General features: G+C 44.2%; 2 protein-coding genes across 3 annotated transcripts in view; both read right to left on the reverse strand.

The window, feature by feature from the left end:
• LOC306993517 (putative C-type lectin domain family 20 member A) overlaps positions 1 to 20,966 on the reverse strand; it is a 431,197-nt gene that overhangs the window by 339,563 nt on the left and 70,668 nt on the right. The gene's annotated exons all lie outside the window — the stretch shown is intronic.
• On the reverse strand, positions 2,486 to 15,799 carry LOC306983577 (butyrophilin subfamily 1 member A1-like). Its single transcript, XM_079584097.1, has 9 exons — positions 15,577 to 15,799; positions 15,400 to 15,456; positions 11,023 to 11,385; positions 10,442 to 10,735; positions 6,804 to 6,914; positions 6,705 to 6,725; positions 6,336 to 6,374; positions 5,693 to 5,734; positions 2,486 to 5,603 (listed from the first exon to the last, which is right to left on the reverse strand). Exons 2-9 carry the CDS (start codon positions 15,452 to 15,454, stop codon positions 4,861 to 4,863), a joined length of 1,668 nt encoding a protein of 555 aa, XP_079440223.1. The 5' UTR covers positions 15,455 to 15,456; positions 15,577 to 15,799; the 3' UTR covers positions 2,486 to 4,860.

A 20,966-nucleotide genomic window follows, 5' to 3' on the forward strand; every position in this document is an offset into this window, starting at 1 on the left:
CTGATGATGTCACTGTCAGAGGTCAGAGCTGATGATGTCACTGTCAGAGCTGATGATGTCACTGTCAGAGGTCAGAGCTGATGATGTCACTGTCAGAGGTCAGAGCTGATGATGTCACTGTCAGAGGTCAGAGCTGATGATGTCACTGTCAGAGGTCACAGGTCACAGAGGTTAGAGCTGATGATGTCAGAACACGTCCAGCTCGTAGTTCACCGCAACACCACCAGGGAAAAGTCTGAGATGAGGATGATGAAGATTAAGCCTGTTGTTCTGATGTTCTGATCTCTCTGTGATCGTTGTTTTGAACAGTTTCTCAGACGTGTTCAGACGAGACGTGGTCAGTTGTACGGTCACCACAGTAGTGTTCCTCAAACTGTGTCGGAGAAGGACTCACAAATCAAACAGTGTTTTACTTTCCACTTGTTTTTGACAGAATCTCTGTTGATAATGAAATAAAGTAAACAACAGTAACACAAGCTCTCATTCGTTAGCATTAGCTAATGCATCAGTTAGCATGAACTATGAGCAATATATCTTTACAGTACGAACTTGTGTTCATGTTAGTTAATAAACATGTCGTGTGTTCTCGAATGTTGACAGAGTGCATTACCTGATATTAATAAATGCGTATAGTGTATTGATGTTCATTATGAGATGCTCAGTTCTGGGGTTATTACACGACGATAATCTGCAGTTCGTTCAGAAGAAGATTTTTGCATTACATTAATGATTTTCCAATATTATTTATTTTCTTATATTTCTGAAAATTGTGCAAACTTGTTTCCGCCATGGAATAAAAAAATTATAATTTTGACTTTTTATCTCATAATTTGCAGCTATAAAGCTTCTTTCTTTTATTCCGTGACGAAACCCAGTTTCCACAGACGACCTCTGATCTGAGACATGTGTGACCTTTGACCTGGACGTGTGTGTGTCGCTCTGCTGGAGTTCACTGAGGCCCGTTCGGCTCCGGTTGAGCTGTGTGCCAAACAGGAGATGTGTAGTGAACCCCTCACGTGTGTGTGTGTGTGTGTGTGTGTGTGTGTGTGTGTGTGTGTGTGTGTGTGTGTGTGTGTGTGTGTGTGTGTGTGTGGTAACCCTGATATTAGCCGTGCTCGTGTACATTCTGTAAATACTGACTGCATTGTAAACTTGTTTTCTTAAGCGCTGTTGTAAAGTCTATCAGATTTTAGCCGGATGATGATGATGATATCGTGACGAATGCAGAGCTCAGTGTCACACTGTTGGAGTTTCAGATTGTCATGTGCTTTTATTAAATTACAAACACATGAAAAAAACCAAGCCGGCTGTGTCTTCATATTATTTATGAGTGTTTTCTATTCATATATATCAATGAACATGATCCGCCATGCATGATCCGAGTAGCTTTACTGTCTGACATTACAACAGCAACTGGTTTCTGAGTCTGGGAAATGTGGCCACATTACATTAAACAAATATTTCCCATCTCCTAATCTTAAAAGGAACAAAGCAATGTGTGCGAGATGTGTCCCGCTGAACACTAGATGGCGCCACTGCAGTGTTTAACTCCAGGAATCAGTGTTTATTCTGCTCATGTGTGTGTGTGTGGATTACAGAGATTATAACAGCAGAGATTTCCCACAGTGAACAGGATATGATGTCATCCGCCGTGTAACGTCACTTAAAGTCCCCTGTAGTCAATCATTTATCCCAGAACTCGTCTTTCATCACCAAAATTACTTTTACAAGTTTTTTCCTTGATAAAGAATGTCTTCATGTCTCGTCTCATTTAGTATGCACGGCTCTCTGAATATGCAAATGAGCCCCGCCTCCACTCACTCACTCACTCAGAGATCCACTGGTGGACGATCACACGTTGATCTGATTGGTCAAGGTAGTGTGTGACGTCAGAAACACCAGCGATTTCAAACCGTGTGTTTGAGACTGTCTTTGGTTCACTGCAGTTTTAAGCAGAAAATACTCAGCAATGCTGTCGACTTATGAACTTACACATGTGTGTGTTAAAGCAGATTAATAACTCCACATACACACATAAACTACAGTAACAGCTGGATTTACACCACAGGGGGACTTTATTCCATTGTGTTTCAAACATTCCTTTAAGTTATTTAATCAGACCCAAAATTGGATTAAAATCGCAAAATAACTTTATTTCCAAGATGCACCACTAGTTGAATTAAACACTGTTCAATGATTTCACGAGGCAGAAGTGTGTGTGTGTGTGTATCATTGTTAACTGCATACTTTCACACACTTATTCATGTTTCTAACACTTTTCTGTGTTCACTTGTCTCAGCCTTTCTTAATGCGTTAGCAGTTCTCAGTTGTTGAATTCTCTCAGGAGATGTGGCTGTAGTTCAGATGTTCAGCAGCGCACACACACACACACACACACACACATCCAGCACCTCTGATAGAGCTGTAGTTTTACTGTATTTGTGTGATTAATCTTGATTTGTGGACTCAGACTCAGACTTTGCACTCCAATAATGATATTTTATTAAAATAACAAAAAAAAGTTGCAAGACAGACGTGCATTACACAGATACAAAGTACACTCTTATCTCCAGATCTGCACTAATAAAAAAGGGTCTAGTTAAATGTTTAACTTGTTAAGAGCACCACACACACTTTACAGAGCCGTTCAACACAACAAGCTTAACATATGAAGCATTACTTTATTATATCCAGCTTTAATCATTACACATTTATGTAGATCAGTTTGACCTCATCAGCTGCCTTTACATTTACATGATTAATCATCTAAACTTACTTTACCATCTTTTTTCTTTCTGTTCATTGTCTCCATCAATATTCAATGAAAAGAATATTTGATTGCGATATATTTAGGGATCATTATCATCATCTTATCATTAGTATCATCCGTAGGGTAATCTCCTTCAGGGATCATGTTCTTGGCAATATCAATGCCTTGATTTTAACTGATTCTCATTCTGATGAACCGATTCTTTGTTACGGTCACAACAAGATCCCATTAATGTCAATGGAGAGCTGGGCATTTCCAGCAACATTTCCTACCAGTTACAGCCGCAAATAAACATGAGTGAACATCAGGAGTGTTGAGAGATACAGAGATCTTCTGAAGTCTATCATGTCTCGTGTAATCCGCCAGAAGACGTCAATAACACAGCTTATAAACAATGTCACGTAACGTCACGTTTACCTCAGAAAATGCCTTTCGATGTCTATAAACACTATTACATTTGCATTATATTTTTACTTAACCTGTACTTTAAAATTGTATGTGTTGAATAAATCAGTCATGAAAACAAGCATTAAAAACATTAAAAAGTTGTTATAAACACGCATGTGCCGTTTACAAGTTTGTCATACAAATCAGTTAATTTTAATATTATACAAAAAAATAGAAAATTATAATAATTTACTGTACCTGATATAAATCCAAAACTGAATGAAAGCTTGTATATCGAAATTGAATTGAGAAATTTGTCAATACTATTAGAAGAAAAAAGCACTGGTACCAATTGATTTACAAAGCTATATTGGGTTATCTACCCCCTTATCTTTGTTGTCTTATAAATCAGAAGTCATCTGGAAATTACTCATTACGCTCTAAATCGACCTACAATTTTTGTGTGCCTTTTGCTAGAACCGAGATGGGTAAAACCTCTTTTAAATATGCCGCAGCATCGGATTGGAATCTTCTCCAGACTGAGATGAAGTTAAAAGATTTAGTATCTTGTGGTCAATTTAAATATTTATTGGATAATCATCAGAGTAAATTGGTTGTGTGTAAATGTTTGTAACCAGATGCATTTTATATATATTTTTTTATTTTTATTTATGTAATGAGATTTGTTTGTGTGTTGTAAATTTTGATGTAAATTGTCTATGTAAACTTAGCTGCCTATCTTGGCCAGGACACTCCCGAAAAAGAGATTTTAATCTCAGTGAGTTTTCTTCCTGGTAAAATAAAGGTTAAAAAAAAAAAAAAAAAATACCCAGCCCTAATATGTTGTGTTATATTTACATATTAAATGAATGTCAAGCTGCCAATGTCAAGTTCATTGTTGAGTTTAGATTTCTACTTGAGACACCGGTCACGCCCAAGGCATTCCCCATAGTGACCCCTAGGGGACGCAGCGCCAGTTCCCTTTCGAAAGGGAACTATAATGATATTATCATCCACTCTAACGCACAATATTGTTCTGTTTATTCTCAGTTTTGACGCCTGTCGCTTTAAACGCTTGAGCTGGTGAAAGCAGGATGGATTCTGATTGGCTGTCAATCATCAGCTGGAAACAATTGTTCTGAAAGTGATTCTAATGATATTGTTTCTCCACGCCGTTATCATTATAGTTGTGCTGTGGACTCTGCTGTTGTTTTATATTTAGAATGACTTCTTGATGTGTCTTGATCATTGTCATTACAGTTATTGTGAGAAGAGGCCTTTATAGAAAAAAAAGTTAAAAAGCAGCGCAGTGGAAAGCTAAAATTGGTTCTGATTGAAGCGCTGCATAATGAATCAAATATTAAAGATTGTGATTACAGCTGTTGCGAATATCTGATTGTTAAAGGTTTCTATCACTGTGTTTATTTGACACTGTAGATATAATTTAATTAGTGATTTGAGAGCGGATGCGGAACTGATGCTTCATCTAAAGTTGTCGTAACTTAACGTCTGGTTGAACTGGTGCATTCAAGTTGAACATTTATCATTATTCGTGATCTCTGGGAATCAAACCCGTGAGCTTGATAGTGCCATGCTCTACTTTTTATTTGCCATTTTATAAATTTCTGTAGTTTGTATATCTAAGAAGAGATATTTACTTTTTCCAAATTTGCTGTACTGTCTGAACACACTGGATTGGTCCGTCAGGGGTCTGAGCTGTTACCCAGTAAAGGTACACTGGACTCTACAGGTATTTCTACAGGTATTTCTACAGGTATTTCTACAGCTGATTCTACAGGTATTTCTACAGGTATTTCTACAGGTATTTCTACAGCTGATTCTACAGGTATTTCTACAGGTATTTCTACAGCTGATTCTACAGGTGTTTCTACAGCTGATTCTACAGGTGTTTCTACAGCTGATTCTACAGGTTCTGGGCAATCCAGAATTACAAGTGGACTCTGCTCTCCGACTCCAGGATTAAACAGCGGAACGACTGGTCCAGTGAATCTGGTGCTCATGGTCAGCAGATGTTTCCTCTCTTTGACATTGTAAAAGGACAGCTGACCGAGATCATAATCTAACAGAACTCCCAGTTGTTCAGGTCTCGGTGTCAGTGGGAGAGTAACTGGTGGATCAGTGTTGATGTAAAAGCCATTAGCACCGTCTGAACACAAGAACCAGGAACCGCTCGATGGAGTAAAATCAGATCTGTCATGTTTCGCCACACCAATTAACCAGTAGTGTTTAGGAGGTGTGTCTTTTTGTGCCAACTCTACCTCCCAATAGTGACGTCCAGATGTAAATCTCTGAGCTCCAGATGCACATAATTCATATGGAAATCCCTCTGCAGTGGGTTTATACTCTAGAGGATCTCTCACCCTTTTATAGTCATTAGAAACCCTCAGATCTGGATGTGAACGCTCACGGTCAATAGTGATCTGAACTGTAAGGAATAAGTAAAACAGGAATTAGTCATCTTTGTGTGTAAAATATTTACAGGTATATTCATAAATAACTGAGATGATGTCATACCTGCATGTTTCCTCAGTTCTTCTATAGTTTCTTCTCCCACAGCTAAAATAAAAAAACAATGAGGTTTTGCTTAAAATAACATTCAACTTTCATGTATTGTCTATTTTGAATATTGAAGTATATTTGATTGTTCAGATTATGTTCTAGTCATAGACATTTATAAGAAATTGCATATATAATGTCTGCAATAGTTTGTAAAATATACATTAGAGTCCAAAAATCTGAGACGTACAGAATCTGGGATACAAAAATCTACCTGTAATTTAGAAATAAAATTTTAGAATTTGTAAAATAATTTATACAAAGAAATACTGTGAAAAAAAATTGGCTTCCATTGAAGCGCAAGACGCTCTTTTTACACCCAAAACATGTTTAAGAAGCATGATATTAAGTTAGACCAATACAAAAGTAATATTTCAGATATTCTGACCTCAAATGAAAATGCTTGTTTATTTTTAACGCGTGATTATTTTGCTGTTCTGTTCTTTCTATTTTCACTCATCTACAATATTCCACTCAGAGTCTCCAAACCTGTTATATTAATGTTGTCTTCGCTACAACATGTAGATGTTAATTTAGTGGGTTAGTGGGTCACTTCAGCACTTCCTATAAAAGTATAACAAAGAACAACTTCTTCAAATACCTTTCTTTATCAGTTTCTCCATCAATCCATCCTTGGGATCTAAAATGAGAGAATTTCATTGAAAGGTTTATTATCAATCTGCTTTCACAAATACTCCAGACTTTTAAAACAACAATTAATTATACTTTTATAGCTTCTCATTCTGTATGTTCCCTTCATTAAAACATACAGAAATGTGTTTAAAAGTCAACTCAGTTTAACTGGTAACAATTTCAGAAGCACCATCAGCAACAGATGTTCATAAAATGTAAAGGTTTGTTATGCTTGAAACTGGCTAAGTGGCATTTCCCCCTGGTAACTCTGTGCCTGAAGGGTAATTCACTTCATGATTGTATGTAGATGTTGATGAAGTGAGTTCATGTTACTTACTTTGATCTTTTTGTTTCTTCCCTGAAAAACAGATAAAAATATAAACAAATGAGAAACTGAATACAGAAAAACCTCCTGAAGATGAATTCTGTTATTTACCTGTTAGTTTATGTCTGTATTTGTACAGGATCAACCCAGCCAAACCCAGAACAGCACAAATGAGAATGATGAAGAAAGGAGCCTTCCATGGATCTGATGGATCTGATGAATCTGAGAGAGAAACCAGAGGCCAGTTGCATAAACATAGCCATTATGTTAAGACTGTGTCTGAAGAACTAGTATGACCAACTAGCAGTTATTTGGGGGTAATCAGTCTTCAAATTAGACCAATCTACGTCTTTATGTAACACTTTAAAAGGTTATGAGCAGTCTTAAAGGAGCATTTCACCCGTGGGAACATTGATCTTTATTGAAAGTGGGTCATATATGTAGTCGAAATGTAAAATAATTTTTTAATTTGGTGCCTTCTTGACCGAGAAAAGACAGAAAGTAACTTTAGGGCGCGTTTGTATGAAAGACAACAACTCCCACAATGCACCACATTGCAAAGCTCCGCAAGCCACTCCCACTAATCCAGAACGGGGTATCCGCCTATCCGAGAAATCTCTCTTCCGTCTACACAGCTAGCTAACCACCAGAGCTTGAAATTAATGTCACACAAACATTAAAGTTAGTTGGCGAACTCATTAGTGAATTACTCCTCGTTTGTATTTCTTTCGAAATGGTGAATGATTGCACGGTACCGGGATATTGTTCAGTCAGAACAGATGCGGTGCGGAACTATGATGGTCCACAACACAAACGTCCGTGTCCTCGTCTGATTCAGAGATTTCGTCCAGGAGAAATTGGCATCGTTGAAATTCTTTGCAGCAGACGAACTCTATCTCTGTGTCCGTATGCGCACCGGCACCACCAGTCGCCCCAGTCCGCCCCAGCTCGAGCCAGTCCACCCCAGTCCGCCCCAGCTCGAGCCAGTCCACCCCAGTCCGCCCCAGCTCGAGCCAGTCCGCCCCAGCTCGAGCCAGTCCGCCCCAGCTCGAGCCAGTCCGCCCCAGCTCGAGCCAGTCCACCCCAGTCCGCCCCAGCTCGAGCCAGTCCACCCCAGTCCGCCCCAGCTCGAGCCAGTCCACCCCAGTCCACCCCAGCTCGAGCCAGTCCGCCCCAGCTCGAGCCAGTCCACCCCAGCCCGCCCCAGCTCGAGCCAGTCCACCCCAGCTCAAGCCAGTCCACCCCAGTCCGCCCCAGCTCAAGCCAGTCCACCCCAGCTCGAGCCAGTCCACCCCAGCTCAAGCCAGTCCACCCCAGTCCGCCCCAGCTCAAGCCAGCCCGCCCCAGCTCGAGCCAGTCCACCCCAGCTCAAGCCAGTCCACCCCAGTCCGCCCCAGCTCAAGCCAGTCCACCCCAGCTCGAGCCAGTCCACCCCAGTCCGCCCCAGCTCGAGCCAGTCCGCCCCAGCTCGAGCCAGTCCACCCCAGTCCGCCCCAGCTCGAGCCAGTCCACCCCAGCCCGCCCCAGCTCGAGCCAGTCCACCCCAGCTCAAGCCAGTCCACCCCAGCTCGAGCCAGTCCACCCCAGTCCGCCCCAGCTCGAGCCAGTCCGCCCCAGCTCGAGCCAGTCCACCCCAGTCCGCCCCAGCTCGAGCCAGTCCACCCCAGCTCAAGCCAGTCCGCCCCAGCTCGAGCCAGTCCGCCCCAGCTCGAGCCAGTCCACCCCAGCTCAAGCCAGTCCACCCCAGCTCGAGCCAGTCCACCCCAGTCCGCCCCAGCTCAAGCCAGTCCACCCCAGCTCGAGCCAGTCCACCCCAGCCCGCCCCAGCTCGAGCCAGTCCACCCCAGCCCGCCCCAGCTCGAGCCAGTCCGCCCCAGCTCGAGCAAGTCCACCCCAGCCCACCCCAGCTCGAGCCAGTCCGCCCCAGCTCGAGCCAGTCCGCCCCAGCCCGCCCCAGCTCGGAGCCAGTCCACCCCAGCTCGAGCCAGTCCACCCCAGCCCGCCCCAGCTCGAGCCAGTCCACCCCAGCCCGCCCCAGCTCGAGCCAGTCCGCCCCAGCTCGAGCAAGTCCACCCCAGCCCGCCCCAGCTCGAGCCAGTCCGCCCCAGCCCGCCCCAGCTCGGAGCCAGTCCACCCCAGCTCGAGCCAGTCCACCCCAGCCCACCCCAGCCCGCCCCAGCTCGAGCCAGTCCGCCCCAGCTCGAGCAAGTCCACCCCAGCCCACCCCAGCTCGAGCCAGTCCACCCCAGTCCACCCCCGCCCGCCCCAGCTCGAGCAAGTCCACCCCAGCTCGAGCCAGTCCACCCCAGTCTGCCCCAGCTCGAGCAAGTCCACCCCCGCCCGCCCCAGCTCGAGCCAGTCGCCCCAGCTCGAGCCAGTCCACCCCAGTCCGCCCCAGCTCGAGCCAGTCCACCCCAGTCCGCCCCAGCTCGAGTTAGTCCACCCCAGCTAGAGCCAGTCCGCCCCAGCTTGAGCCAGTCCACCCCAGTCCGCCCCAGCTCGAGCCAGTCCGCCCCAGCTCGAGCCAGTCCGCCCCAGCTCGAGCCAGTCCGCCCCAGCTCGAGCCAGTCCGCCCCAGCTCGAGCCAGTCCACCTCAGTCCGTCCCAGCTCGAGCCAGTCCACCTCAGTCCGCCCCAGCTCGAGCCAGTCCGCCCCAGCTCGAGCCAGTCCGCCCCAGCTCGAGCCAGTCCGCCCCAGCTCGAGCCAGTCCACCTCAGTCCGTCCCAGCTCGAGCCAGTCCACCTCAGTCTGCCCCAGCTCGCACCAGTCCACCCCAGTCTGCCCCAGCTCGCACCAGTCCGGGCTCCTCGTCCGCCACAGGCATGTCTTCTGCCGCCGGCGCCTCCTGTTCCTCCATCAGCCTCGGCTGCTCTTCGCTATATTGCGGCTCGTAAAAGTATCTTTTTGAACTTTTAAACTTTTTGAACTTTCCAAATCCTCTTCTTCCATATCATATTGAGTAAGTTACCTTCCGCCATTGTCGTAACTTCACATCTGGCTCCACAGCGCCTGCTAGCTTAGCTTCCAAACAAGATGGAGGATATTGCTTTTAGTTTCAGAAAGTGAAGTCCCACCCACTGATCTGTAATAGGTCTGTTGCGTGAGTGGGTCCCTCCCCCTGGAATAATGAGGAACGAGTGTTTGTAGTCTCAACCCCTCTAAAAAGATATTTGACTTCCTGCTTAGAACGATTTTTACATCATTATAAGCAGGAACTGCAACTCTGAAATCCTTATTTCTCCCTTCTCAGGCGAAAATGAGGGAATAATGCATGACCATTCAAAAATATTACTGGGTCTCTAACCATACAAAGCTTAATGCAAATGGGTGAAGTGTCCCTTAAATTATATAAAAAAGCACAAGGTAGAAAGCAGGACGAGGTCGAGGGACGTGAGAACGGCGCGAGAACGGTGGCGTGCCGTGAATAATATTAAAATGGAGGAACAGGGCTGGACTTGTGTAGTGTTTTGTTTCTGTTTTGTGTAGCCAGCAGTCGTCCGCGAGCGGCTGCTGGCTTATACTTTCATTTTTGTATTTGTTTTATTTTATTATTTAAGTCCTTTGAATGTTCGCCGGTTCCCGCCCATAACAACGAACCTCGTTACAGTAGCATTTAAGGTGTTGGAAATGATCACATGAAAATTATGTGAAGTTCAAGCAAACTTAATCACTTTGTATGAGATGAGTACAGATATCCTGCAATGTCCTGCAACTTAAACATCAAGTATGAGTTAAAATGTTCTCTGACCTGAAGGGATGACGGCCTGTATGTCAATCCTACTTTCTCTAAACTCTCCAGTCTTGAGAGACATTGAGCATGAGACCAGTGTAGCGTCCGAGTGAGAGACGACCGTCCAGCTGTGGACAGAGAACATCTCATCTGCTCCACGACTGCGAGACACTCCTCCAGGACGGAGAACCGGTCGCTCAGCTGACATCCAGGTGACGTCCGGCTCTGGATACCAGCCGCTGGACTTACAGCTGATGTTCACACGTCCATCATCCAGAGGCTGAGGAAACAGGACAGGAGCGGATCCTAAAGCTGGAAGACAAGAGACAGACGTTCAGATGTTCTCCCAACTGTGCAAGTATATTTTTAATATATATATTTGGGTAAATGCATCTCCAGTGGTTCAATGGAGGCTGCTTGACCATTTCTTTGGAAAATTAAGGCAGCATTCCTTAAAAAATGGGTTTGATATTCTATTGGTTAGAGAGATAGATTAGTAGAAATCTGGAGAAAAGCCTATTAATGCAACAAAACATGTGAACTATTTCTTTAATAAGGTGTAGAACCTTGAAAACAATGAATTGTAGTTTTTGACTCACCAGTGACTTTGAGAACCACCTCTCTGCTGCCATATTCACTTTCTCCACTGACATAACAGTGAAATGAACCTTCATCCTGAACTGTGAGTTTCTCCAGCCGTAGAGAGACGTCTCCATCCTTCAGTCCTCCAGACTGATCTGACCACACAGTCAGTGAGCTTCTGTTCCTGTACGATTCCTCCTGGACGTCCTGGATCTTCCCATGCTGATAGAAGAGGACAGGGTTGCTGAACTGGTCATGACGGTACCAGCGGATCTCCAGAGCTTCAGCGTTCTCAGGAGGAGAGATCCAGCAGGGCAGAGTGACTGTGGACCCGACATGAGCCACTATCTGATCACGAGGAACCACAACAGTGAACGACTCTGAGAGACACAGAAAAAGCACCCAATGAAATATAATATGCCTTTGTCAGTAATGCATATGCATTAGTGCAAATATTCTATGCATAAACTGTATTTGTTAATCTTACATAATGAGCATTTGTATTTCTTCATTTGATTTCCCACTGATTTTAAACGTTTGATTTGTTTGTGCACCAAACATATTTGCTTATTCTTTGCTCATATAATTGTTATCTGGATAAGAGATAGTTTTTTTTAAATCATGGAAGTAAGCAATCTTTTTGTTATGACATTGTTGTCAAGAGTTATAGCTTTTAGGTTTTAGTTTAGTGTCACATTATCCTAAATAACCTACAATGTGTAATTGTAACTCAGTGCCATAATATCCAATGGAAAGTGTGGATATATATATGATTTATTCAGTAAATATAAACATTTGTTGATCTATAGCTGTCACGGCTGGTGGCTGTATTGAAGTGCTCGACACAGGAGTAGAAACAAAACAGTCTTTGTGACAGAATCAGTGGCTGGCGGCGGAGCCAGGGGATCCTCTTTACTGGGCAAGCCTGGAGACCAGAAGACCCTGGGTAAATCCACACAGTGGAGAGTTGTCAGAGGAGGAGCAGAGGGACTAAAGGGAATCAGCGGTGGTGGGGCTGTGTAACTGGTGTTATAGGAAGAGGAGGTGGGAGAGAGAGTCTGGGCGGGACCAGCAGATATGGGACAATCTGTGCAAAATGGCGTTCTCCAATTCCTCTAATGAACCTAAATAAATAAATAAAAACGCTAAGTGTGACTCAGGCGTTGGCTCTTGTGCTTTCTCCGTGGCGGGCTGGGGCTCAGTGTCTGCGGTGGGCTCAAGCAAGAAGTCAGTGCTGGGCAATAATGACGGCTGGTTGGGCTTTGGGTCTGGAGCAGGACTGGAGACGTACTCCTCAGCGGGACAGATGATGAATGGGGAACCAGCAGTTCACCAGCACTCACTCCACAACTTAGCACAATTCCCCAGAGGACCCACACCGGCCATATATATATATATATATATATGATAGTAAATCATATAATCATGTATATTCCCCAGAGGACCAAACACCATGAGAGCCCTCAATAATATGTATGGCCGGCCCCATCAGCTAGCCTTTCAATGCATTGCAGAACTGATGGATGGACCGAACATTCACAGTAGAGATGTGAAAGCTTTTCGCATGTTCAGACTCCAAGTGCATTCCCTGGTATGTTGGAGCAGCTGGGCCAGAGAGGCAATGTCGAGCAGGAGTGTGGGTCACGTGTCTTGACTGATGAGCAAACTGCCACATGAGCTCGGGTCCAGTTTCAAGAGGTACACACATCCTCTTCATATCACTATACCCACACTATTGGACTTTGCGGACTGGCTCGAGTACAAGCTTGATGTTCAGGAGGACCACACTGACTATACCAGTCAGTCTTAAGTTTCGACAGTGCAGAAAAGGGAGATGAGGAGAGATTCTAGGCAACCCCGCAAACCCACTACCGAGTCAGAGCAAGTAAATCCTTGTTACTCACGTAACCTCGGTTCCCTGAGAGGAGGGATCAAGACATTGCATCACCACGCTATGGGGGTTATCCCAATACTGAAGCATGATTGCATCGTGCCGGTGAATAAACCGGCCAATGACGCGTGGACGCACGAGCTAGGGGCGGAGCCTTTGATTATATGTGACCCTGGATCACAAAACCTCGAGTCGCACGGGCAATATACTATAAAACATGTATTTTTGTGAGTGAGTGCAGCACAATTGTGAACACAAATGCACAACTTTAAAGGAGATTTTCTCAATGTTTACATTTTTCTGCTCCCTCAGATTCCACATTTTAAATAGTTGTATCTTGACCAAATATCCTAACAAACCACACATCAATGGAAAGATGATTTATTCAGATGATGTATAAGGCCTTGTCCACACGAACACGGGTATTTTTATAACGTGACTTTTTTTACGCAGTTCGCCCGTTCGTCCACACGGAAACGCAGTATCTGGTCACTAAAACCGAACAATTTTGAAAACCCCTGCCAGGGTGAGGATTTTCAGAAACGCCGGTTGCAGTGTTGTCGTGTAGACAGTAAAACCGGAGTTTTTGCCTTGCGACATCAAAGTGTGCGCCGTTATCCGCTGTGTTTGACGTCAGAATGTGCGCCGCTGACGGCTTCTGATTGGCCAACGTGGCTTTACGATTAGGGTTATATCGCCGCCTGCTGGTGTGGAATGCTCTTGACGGCGCTTGATAGCATGTTTTTGCGTTTTCATGTAGACGGAGATTTTTTCAAAAACGCAGGAGGAAAAACTCTGGTTATAAAAATACCCGTGTCCGTGTGGACATGGCCTAAATCTCAATTTAAAAAAATTGACCCATGTGACTGGTTTTGTGGTCCAGGGTCACATATAGCTCGGAGCTCACCATCATTGAGTCAGAATCTCCGACTGAACGAACAGGTGTGCTGCGCGAGACTCAGGGTTATAACACAGCAGCGTGCGCAGTGTCTTGTTCCCTCCTCTCAGGGAACCGAGGTTACGACGGGGAGACCTCGACGGGGCAGACTGTAGAGAGGAGAGGTGTTCCTGCTGCTTGGGCTTGCATGTGATTCATTTTAAAATCCTTAACACATTAAGCTATTCACACAAATGAATTACAAAAGTACGTAAAGCTGCGTCATTAACATAATATACGTCATGCAGTTAGATGATCTTAAAAGTTTCTCACAAGGAGCATCTACAAAGAAATTTCCATTCTAACCCTTTAACCCGATTCTGCTTCTGTTTGTGATCATTTTAAGCCGTTAAACTTGGGAAAGCTTGCAGTGATCCAGTAATCTAATTAATTCAAGCAATCAGTCCAAACCAGCACTAATGTAAAGAAGGCCAGGCTGATTACATCAGCGATATCAGAGAGAATAGAGACTCACATTGTGATTATAGTGAATTATATATGTGTGCTTTGCTTTAAAACACGAGCCCTGTCATATTGTGTGATTGTTTCTGAAAGCCACAGGAGTCGTACAGTAAGCGCGTGAGAGTCTGTTATATTGATGCACAAACAACAGACCGTGTGTGTGCGCTCTCGACCACTGATCGCACACCGCATTTATGCACACACTCAGGATAATGTTTGATTTGTCATGTGTATGTTGCTGTGTTTAGTAATAGTAGGGTTATGCACTCAAGTCAAGGCGGTTTATTTAGGAGTTTTTTGGCGTTTCCATGTGGTCCTGATCGGTATCGCAGCCTGACTCGTCAAAAAGGAAAATTCTGTGAAGTGTTTTTTGTCTGTAATGTTTATTTTCATGAGTGCTTTGGTGTGTGTGTGTGTGCATACATTTATTGTATAATAGAATTATATGGACTCCTTATATCATTTGGTTATTTGGTGTCCTTTTGGAGTCCAAAAGGGTCCTTGAAGCTTTCAGAAAATTCAGTTTTTTGTGGGAATCACACTTCAATCTGATGTTTTACTTTGCTGGATATAGAAAATGATGACAAAATCAATTAATGTGTTAAAGTTTAACAGTTAAACACTATAAATGGCTTATGTTTAATTTCAAGCTTCCCACTCGTATTTACGACATTGTTGTGGTTTTCATGTGAGGTCGATCTTTATGACATGACTTGAACGCTCCATTTGTCACAATTTACATGGCTTGTTTAAATTTTAATGTAGAATGCTTACATGATTTTTCTTGAAGTTCTAGTTGTCCTGTCTCATTTGTTTAAATCGGTCATGGAGGTCATCCAAAATTTGATAGAAACCAGTAAATGAACTTATCACAGGCATAGCTTTTATGAATAACCATGAGTGTCAAGGTCAGTGTAACGCTAGCTGAACTTGATATGCCACAGCCCCACCAAGAAAATGATTCACTATGCCACTGGTGATCACTTAATATTTTTTAGGAAAAGAGCAAAACGAGAGAAAACGAAACTAGAACAGTGCATTAGCAGGCCTGTGTGGATACTTCAGCCATTGAATGACATCAAAACCTGTTCGACGGGTTCTTACCAGAAGTGTCCGTGAGGAGATTCACCAGTAAAGCGAGGATAATAATAGACAACATCCCTGTGAAAATACAGACAGACTCAAATAAAACAAACTCTGAGGAATTTTTCCAGACACACTCGAATAATGTGAGAGAAATATGATCAGACTGTCGTGTTCACCGAGGAAACAGAAACTCACCGAGACAAAGACTCGTCCGTTAAATCACAATAATCCGGTTTACATGAATATGAGCTGTACACACATAAACGATAAAATAGACGAAAATCTGAATCTTTGAAACGTGCTCCCGATTGTCCTCCTTTACTTTCACTTTCTATAGCGCGATCCCAATAAAACAGACGTCATCAGATGACGATAACGCTTCATATCCAGTGTAATTCTGTTAGACGTGTTTTTGTGTAATAATATTTGCGGTGTGAACATGCATATGTCTGTGATTTCTGTTTTTACAAACGGTTGAATATGAAACAATGGGAAATACACACAGATATCGTCGTTCTGACTGTGAAGTAAGGAGTTTTCCTCATGGATCGACTGTAGAAAAGAGTGATCCAGAGGGAAAAGTCCATTAAGTATCTGTCTGCATCCTGCAAGACTTCAAGTTACGTAAATTCAAGTTACGCCCATTCAAGTTGCTCACAGTTTTTTCGCCTTAAAGCAGCTGCACTGACCGGTCGGTGTATGATGTCAAAGTATCGCGAGAGCGATCTGAGAACAGGCAGTTCCGTATGCTGTTAAATCGCTCTCGCGTAGAGTTGATTAAACTGACTCTTAGCTGTTCAAGAACCGAAATGCTTGTTTTGGTATACAGTAAAGCAAGCTGCAATCTGCAAGCGAGCTGCTAGTGCGTGCCAGGACCAGTCGCGCTTTCACTGTCGGCCCAAAGCGGTTCTACAATTTGGCAGCTGGCCCGGACCTCCAGATACCTCTCCTGTTGGTCATTTGGTTTTCTTTAATTAGAATTGATTTATAGAGTGTGAGTAGATGCAGATTGATGGTGTTCCTTTCGATTATTATCTATATGACCAATGTAGATTTTTTGTTAGATTTATTGGTCAATATTGACAAACATAATAAACTTTTCTATTTCTATATGACTCATGTCTCCTCACCCACTCATTCAAGACGAACCTGTGTGCCCTTAGGGCTATTATTTCCCCAGTGGTCTGGGGTGGCGTAGTCCATCATATATTATTATTTTTTTGTTAAGAGTGTGTTAAAAGCACCCGTACGACCCCCTTTGCTCTTGTACCGCCCCGTTACATAAACATACTGTGTGACTACAAATAAACAGGAACAGGCGCACTGAATAAGTATGCGTGTCCTTTTTATTTTGTGAAATAACGGTAAACCACTTTATTTCTGTGTGACTAATGAGCAATCTTGACAGACGTTAATTCATTATGATCAATGTATCAGTTATTATTGTAAACCTGTGGTAAAACATCGATGCTTGGGTTTTAAATATTCGAGTAAACAACAAAAATGCCAGTAACGGTTGCTTTTATCATGTTCGTTTTGATGTGATTTCTTTCTGATTAGTTTTCTGATAAAACTTCCATCTGTCAGTGAAATGGTGTGTGTGTGTGTATGTGTGTGTGTGACGTTGTTCCAGAGCGGCATGCTTTAGTAAAGCGCTGCAGAGCCGCCGGTGGAACTTGACCCGTGTGGTTTTGGGCTCGGTGCTCCAGACCCGAGGCTATGAGCCCGACCCGCCCTTCTAAAGCCCTGGCTCATGAGTACCAGATGTGGGCCGGATCTGGGCCGACACTATGTTGCTGTCTGGGAGGAAGAGAGGGAGGAGCTTGTGTGGATGCTCTATAAAACCACACCTCTCAGGATTGGCTTGACCAATGAGGAAGGTGGAATTTCCAAGCGAGAAAATTCCTCTGTTGGGAAGTTTTATGGCTCTTTGTCTCAAGTGTTGTTAGACATGTGCCTTGCTGTTTGTGTCTATTTATACTCTGATTAATATAACAAACACACACTGGATTCTATAAAGAGTCGATGTACACTAAATTGTTGTTAAATGAGCATTAATTCGATAGGAGACACGATATAGGTGGGGTTAAATTAGCTAGTAGTTCTCTCATAAAGCATGCATGAAATAAATACAAATGCAAGAGCCATACAACACATAATAATGATCATACACACAATGTCCTTCGTCTATAAATGAATGCAGAAGAGTCTGCTTGATGTGTCCTCTCCTAGTAGAGCAAGGCTCTGCATTCTTTCAGGCCGTAAACCCATGCAACCATTATTATCAACCGGTCCTATTACTGTAGTTGCACGCACCTTATTTTGATGTTGATGAGGGGTTTTAAAGATTATTTGGAAATATAACAAAGATTACAGGAAATATAACAAATACTTGTGTCTGATTTGTCTCGGTCGTCCCTCAGATATGGCGAGACTCATTGGACACAACACCTCGGTCCCTCGATCCCTAACAGTAACCAAGACGTTTTGGTGACTTACCACTAAACTGCTGTTGGAGCCATTATGTTGAAATATATTTTTTGAGACACTAGAGGGCGTATGAGTATTTTGAGTATACTTAAGCCAGGTAATTATGAGTTTCAGGTGCGCATATGGAAGGTCAAACAAACTTTTTGACCATGCTGGGTTGAGTATTGTAATGTGCAAACTGTGCTCATGCTCAACAGTTTGTTCTATTTTTGTTTGTTAGTAATAGGTAAAAGTTTGCAGTATTTATTTTTTCGTTTATATGTTATTTGCAATGCCCATGGACAATAAATGGATTTGGCATATCCAAATTTAATTTCAAGCAATGGACAATGGATTTATTTAATGCAAGGCTAAGCACGCGTCAGAAAAACCATTTGCGTCCCTACAACTGCCAATAACTTAATGCACTGGAAGACCACAGACAGTTGTCATTCACTGTATTGCATTGAAAGATAATTAATATAAAGATATAATTAATACAAAATAGTTTTCCTAATTTGTTTTAATCGGATTTCCGTGCCGTGGCCGTTGGGCGGGGACATGTGTGACATAGCCATGAACACTTACTATACCGTCTCATTCTGAGCCTGATGAATCTTGACATGTTCATCCTGGAATATGGCCATTATGTGTCTTCCTATGGTCGTTTAATCCTCTGGGCTCGAGGTCTTCATGGAGGACCTGAGACCCGAGAACCCACCAAATCCTGGTGGGACTGTATATGAAGAAACATACTTGAGTAAACCACAACTGGTGTTGTCATCGTATGTAATTTATGTTGATATCAACATTTATCTGATTGTGTCTCATATTAACAGCTGCAGAATGGCACAGAAAGCAGAGAGAGCGCTGTCTACAGGCAGGTAAGGGAACATTCAGTCCAATGATAGAGTATGCTGACGATATGGCATTGGTCCCCTGTCAGAAAGACATGAACTCATACTTTGAGTATATTGACAGTATTATTTCTTGGTTTGATAGCAGTTATCAAACCTTCTTAGTATTGAAAAGACAAAAGAGATATGCCTGAGGAAACGAACAAGAATAGTAGATACCGGCCCTGTATACACACCAATCTGTTACCTTAAATTATACGTTTATCTCTGTAAAGCTGCTTTGAAACAATCTACATTGTTAAAAGCGCTATATGAAGATGACTTGACACCAGTCATCATAAAAGGAAAAACTGTAGAGCAGGTCTCAGATGTTAAATACGTAGGTACAATTATTGATGAGAAACCTTCTTTTGAAAGTAACGTAGAGTACATCTGTAAAAAGGGTCACCTGGGTCTTCTTAGGAAACGCACGCACACTCTCACATATAGATCAATGATTGAGAGTAATCTTACATAACATATTGTTTCATCGTATGTTAATCTAACAGTTAAACAGAAGAACAAACTTTCATAAATAATTCATCAAGCAAATAAGATCACTGGACACAAACAACACCCACTTTATGACTTATTTGATTGTTTTATGGAAAAAAACAGCAATTTGGATTTTTAAAGATCGTACTCACCCCCTTCTTTCTACTTTTGAAATCTGGCCGTAGACTCAAACTTCTTTTAGCCAGAAGAAACGTGTATTAAAAATAGTTTGTCCCAATGGCAGTGATTATCTTTAATCGTACTATTTTCTAATATAATACAAGAGAATAGCTGGCATTATAGTGTTTTTAATGAATTTTTTTTGGAATGATGGGGATAGTACAACTTATAAAGCAAACACAAACGAGATGATAATCGAACACAACTAAAACACAGAATAATTACGGTAACCAAGATGACAAACGAGTGGCAGGAAAATAGAACAAAGGAAAACAGGAAGCTCGTGAAAACAAACTAAAAGTCCATGATAATGAAACTGAGAATGAGTGTCAGTGACATAAGCCCCCTCCCCAGACCTCGCGGCGTAAAAAAATAATGAACTGGAGATGAGGAAGGGGGTTTTGGAGGGGGTTAAGGAGTAGGCGAAGGGCTGACACTAACAGGCAGGCAGAGAATCCATGGAGGAACTGATGGTGAGAGCATCCATGGGGGCAATGACAGGAGTGGCCAGATGGTACAGACCCAGGAGGGAAGGAGGACTGAGGCAGAGCCGGAGGGAAGGAGGACAGAGGCGAAACCGGAAGGATGGAGGACAGAGGTAGTGACCGAGGACTGAGGCGGAGCCGGAGGAAAGGAGGACCGAGGACTGAGGCGGAGCCAGAGTGAAGGAGGACAGAGGCGGAGCCGGAGGTAAGGAGGACAGAGGCGAAGCCGGAGGGACGGAGGACAGAGGCGGAGCCTGTGTGACCGAAGACTGAGGCGGAGCCGGAGTGAAGGAGGACCGAGGTGGAGCCAGTGGGAAGGAGGACAGAGGCAGAGCCGGAGGGAAGGAGGACAGAGGCGGAGCTGGAGGGAAGGAGGACAGAAGCGGAGCCGGAGGGAAGGAGGACAGAGGCGGAGCCGGAGGGAAGGAGGACAGAAGCGGAGCCAGAGGGAAGGAGGACAGAGGCGGAGCCGGAGGGAAGGAGGACAGAAGCGGAGCCGGAGGGAAGGAGGACAGAGGCAGAGCCGGAGGGAAGGAGGACAGAGGCGGAGCCGGAGGGAAGGAGGACAGAGGTGGAGCCGGAGGGAAGGAGGACAGAGGCGGAGCTGGAGGGAAGGAGGACAGAAACGGAGCCGGAGGGAAGGAGGACAGAGGCGGAGCCGGAGGGAAGGAGGACAGAGGCGGAGCCGGAGGGAAGGAGGACAGAAGCGGAGCCAGAGGGAAGGAGGACAGAGGCGGAGCCGGAGGGAAGGAGGACAGAAGCAGAGCCGGAGGGAAGGAGGACAGAGGCGGAGCCGGAGGGAAGGAGGACAGAGGTGGAGCCGGAGGGAAGGAGGACAGAGGCGGAGCCTGAGTGAAGGAGGACAGAGGCGGAGCCTGAGGGAAGGAGGACCGAGGCGGAGCCGGAGGGAAGGAGGACCGAGGCGGAGCCGGAGGGAAGGAGGACAGAAGCGGAGCCGGAGGGAAGGAGGACCGAGGCGGAGCCGGAGGGAAGGAGGACCGAGGCGGAGCCGGAGGGAAGGAGGACCGAGGCGGAGGGACGGAGTAACCCGCTGTAGACG

Source organism: Phoxinus phoxinus (genome assembly GCF_949152265.1).
Source record: "Phoxinus phoxinus genome assembly, chromosome: 2".
Taxonomy (NCBI): domain Eukaryota; kingdom Metazoa; phylum Chordata; class Actinopteri; order Cypriniformes; family Leuciscidae; genus Phoxinus; species Phoxinus phoxinus.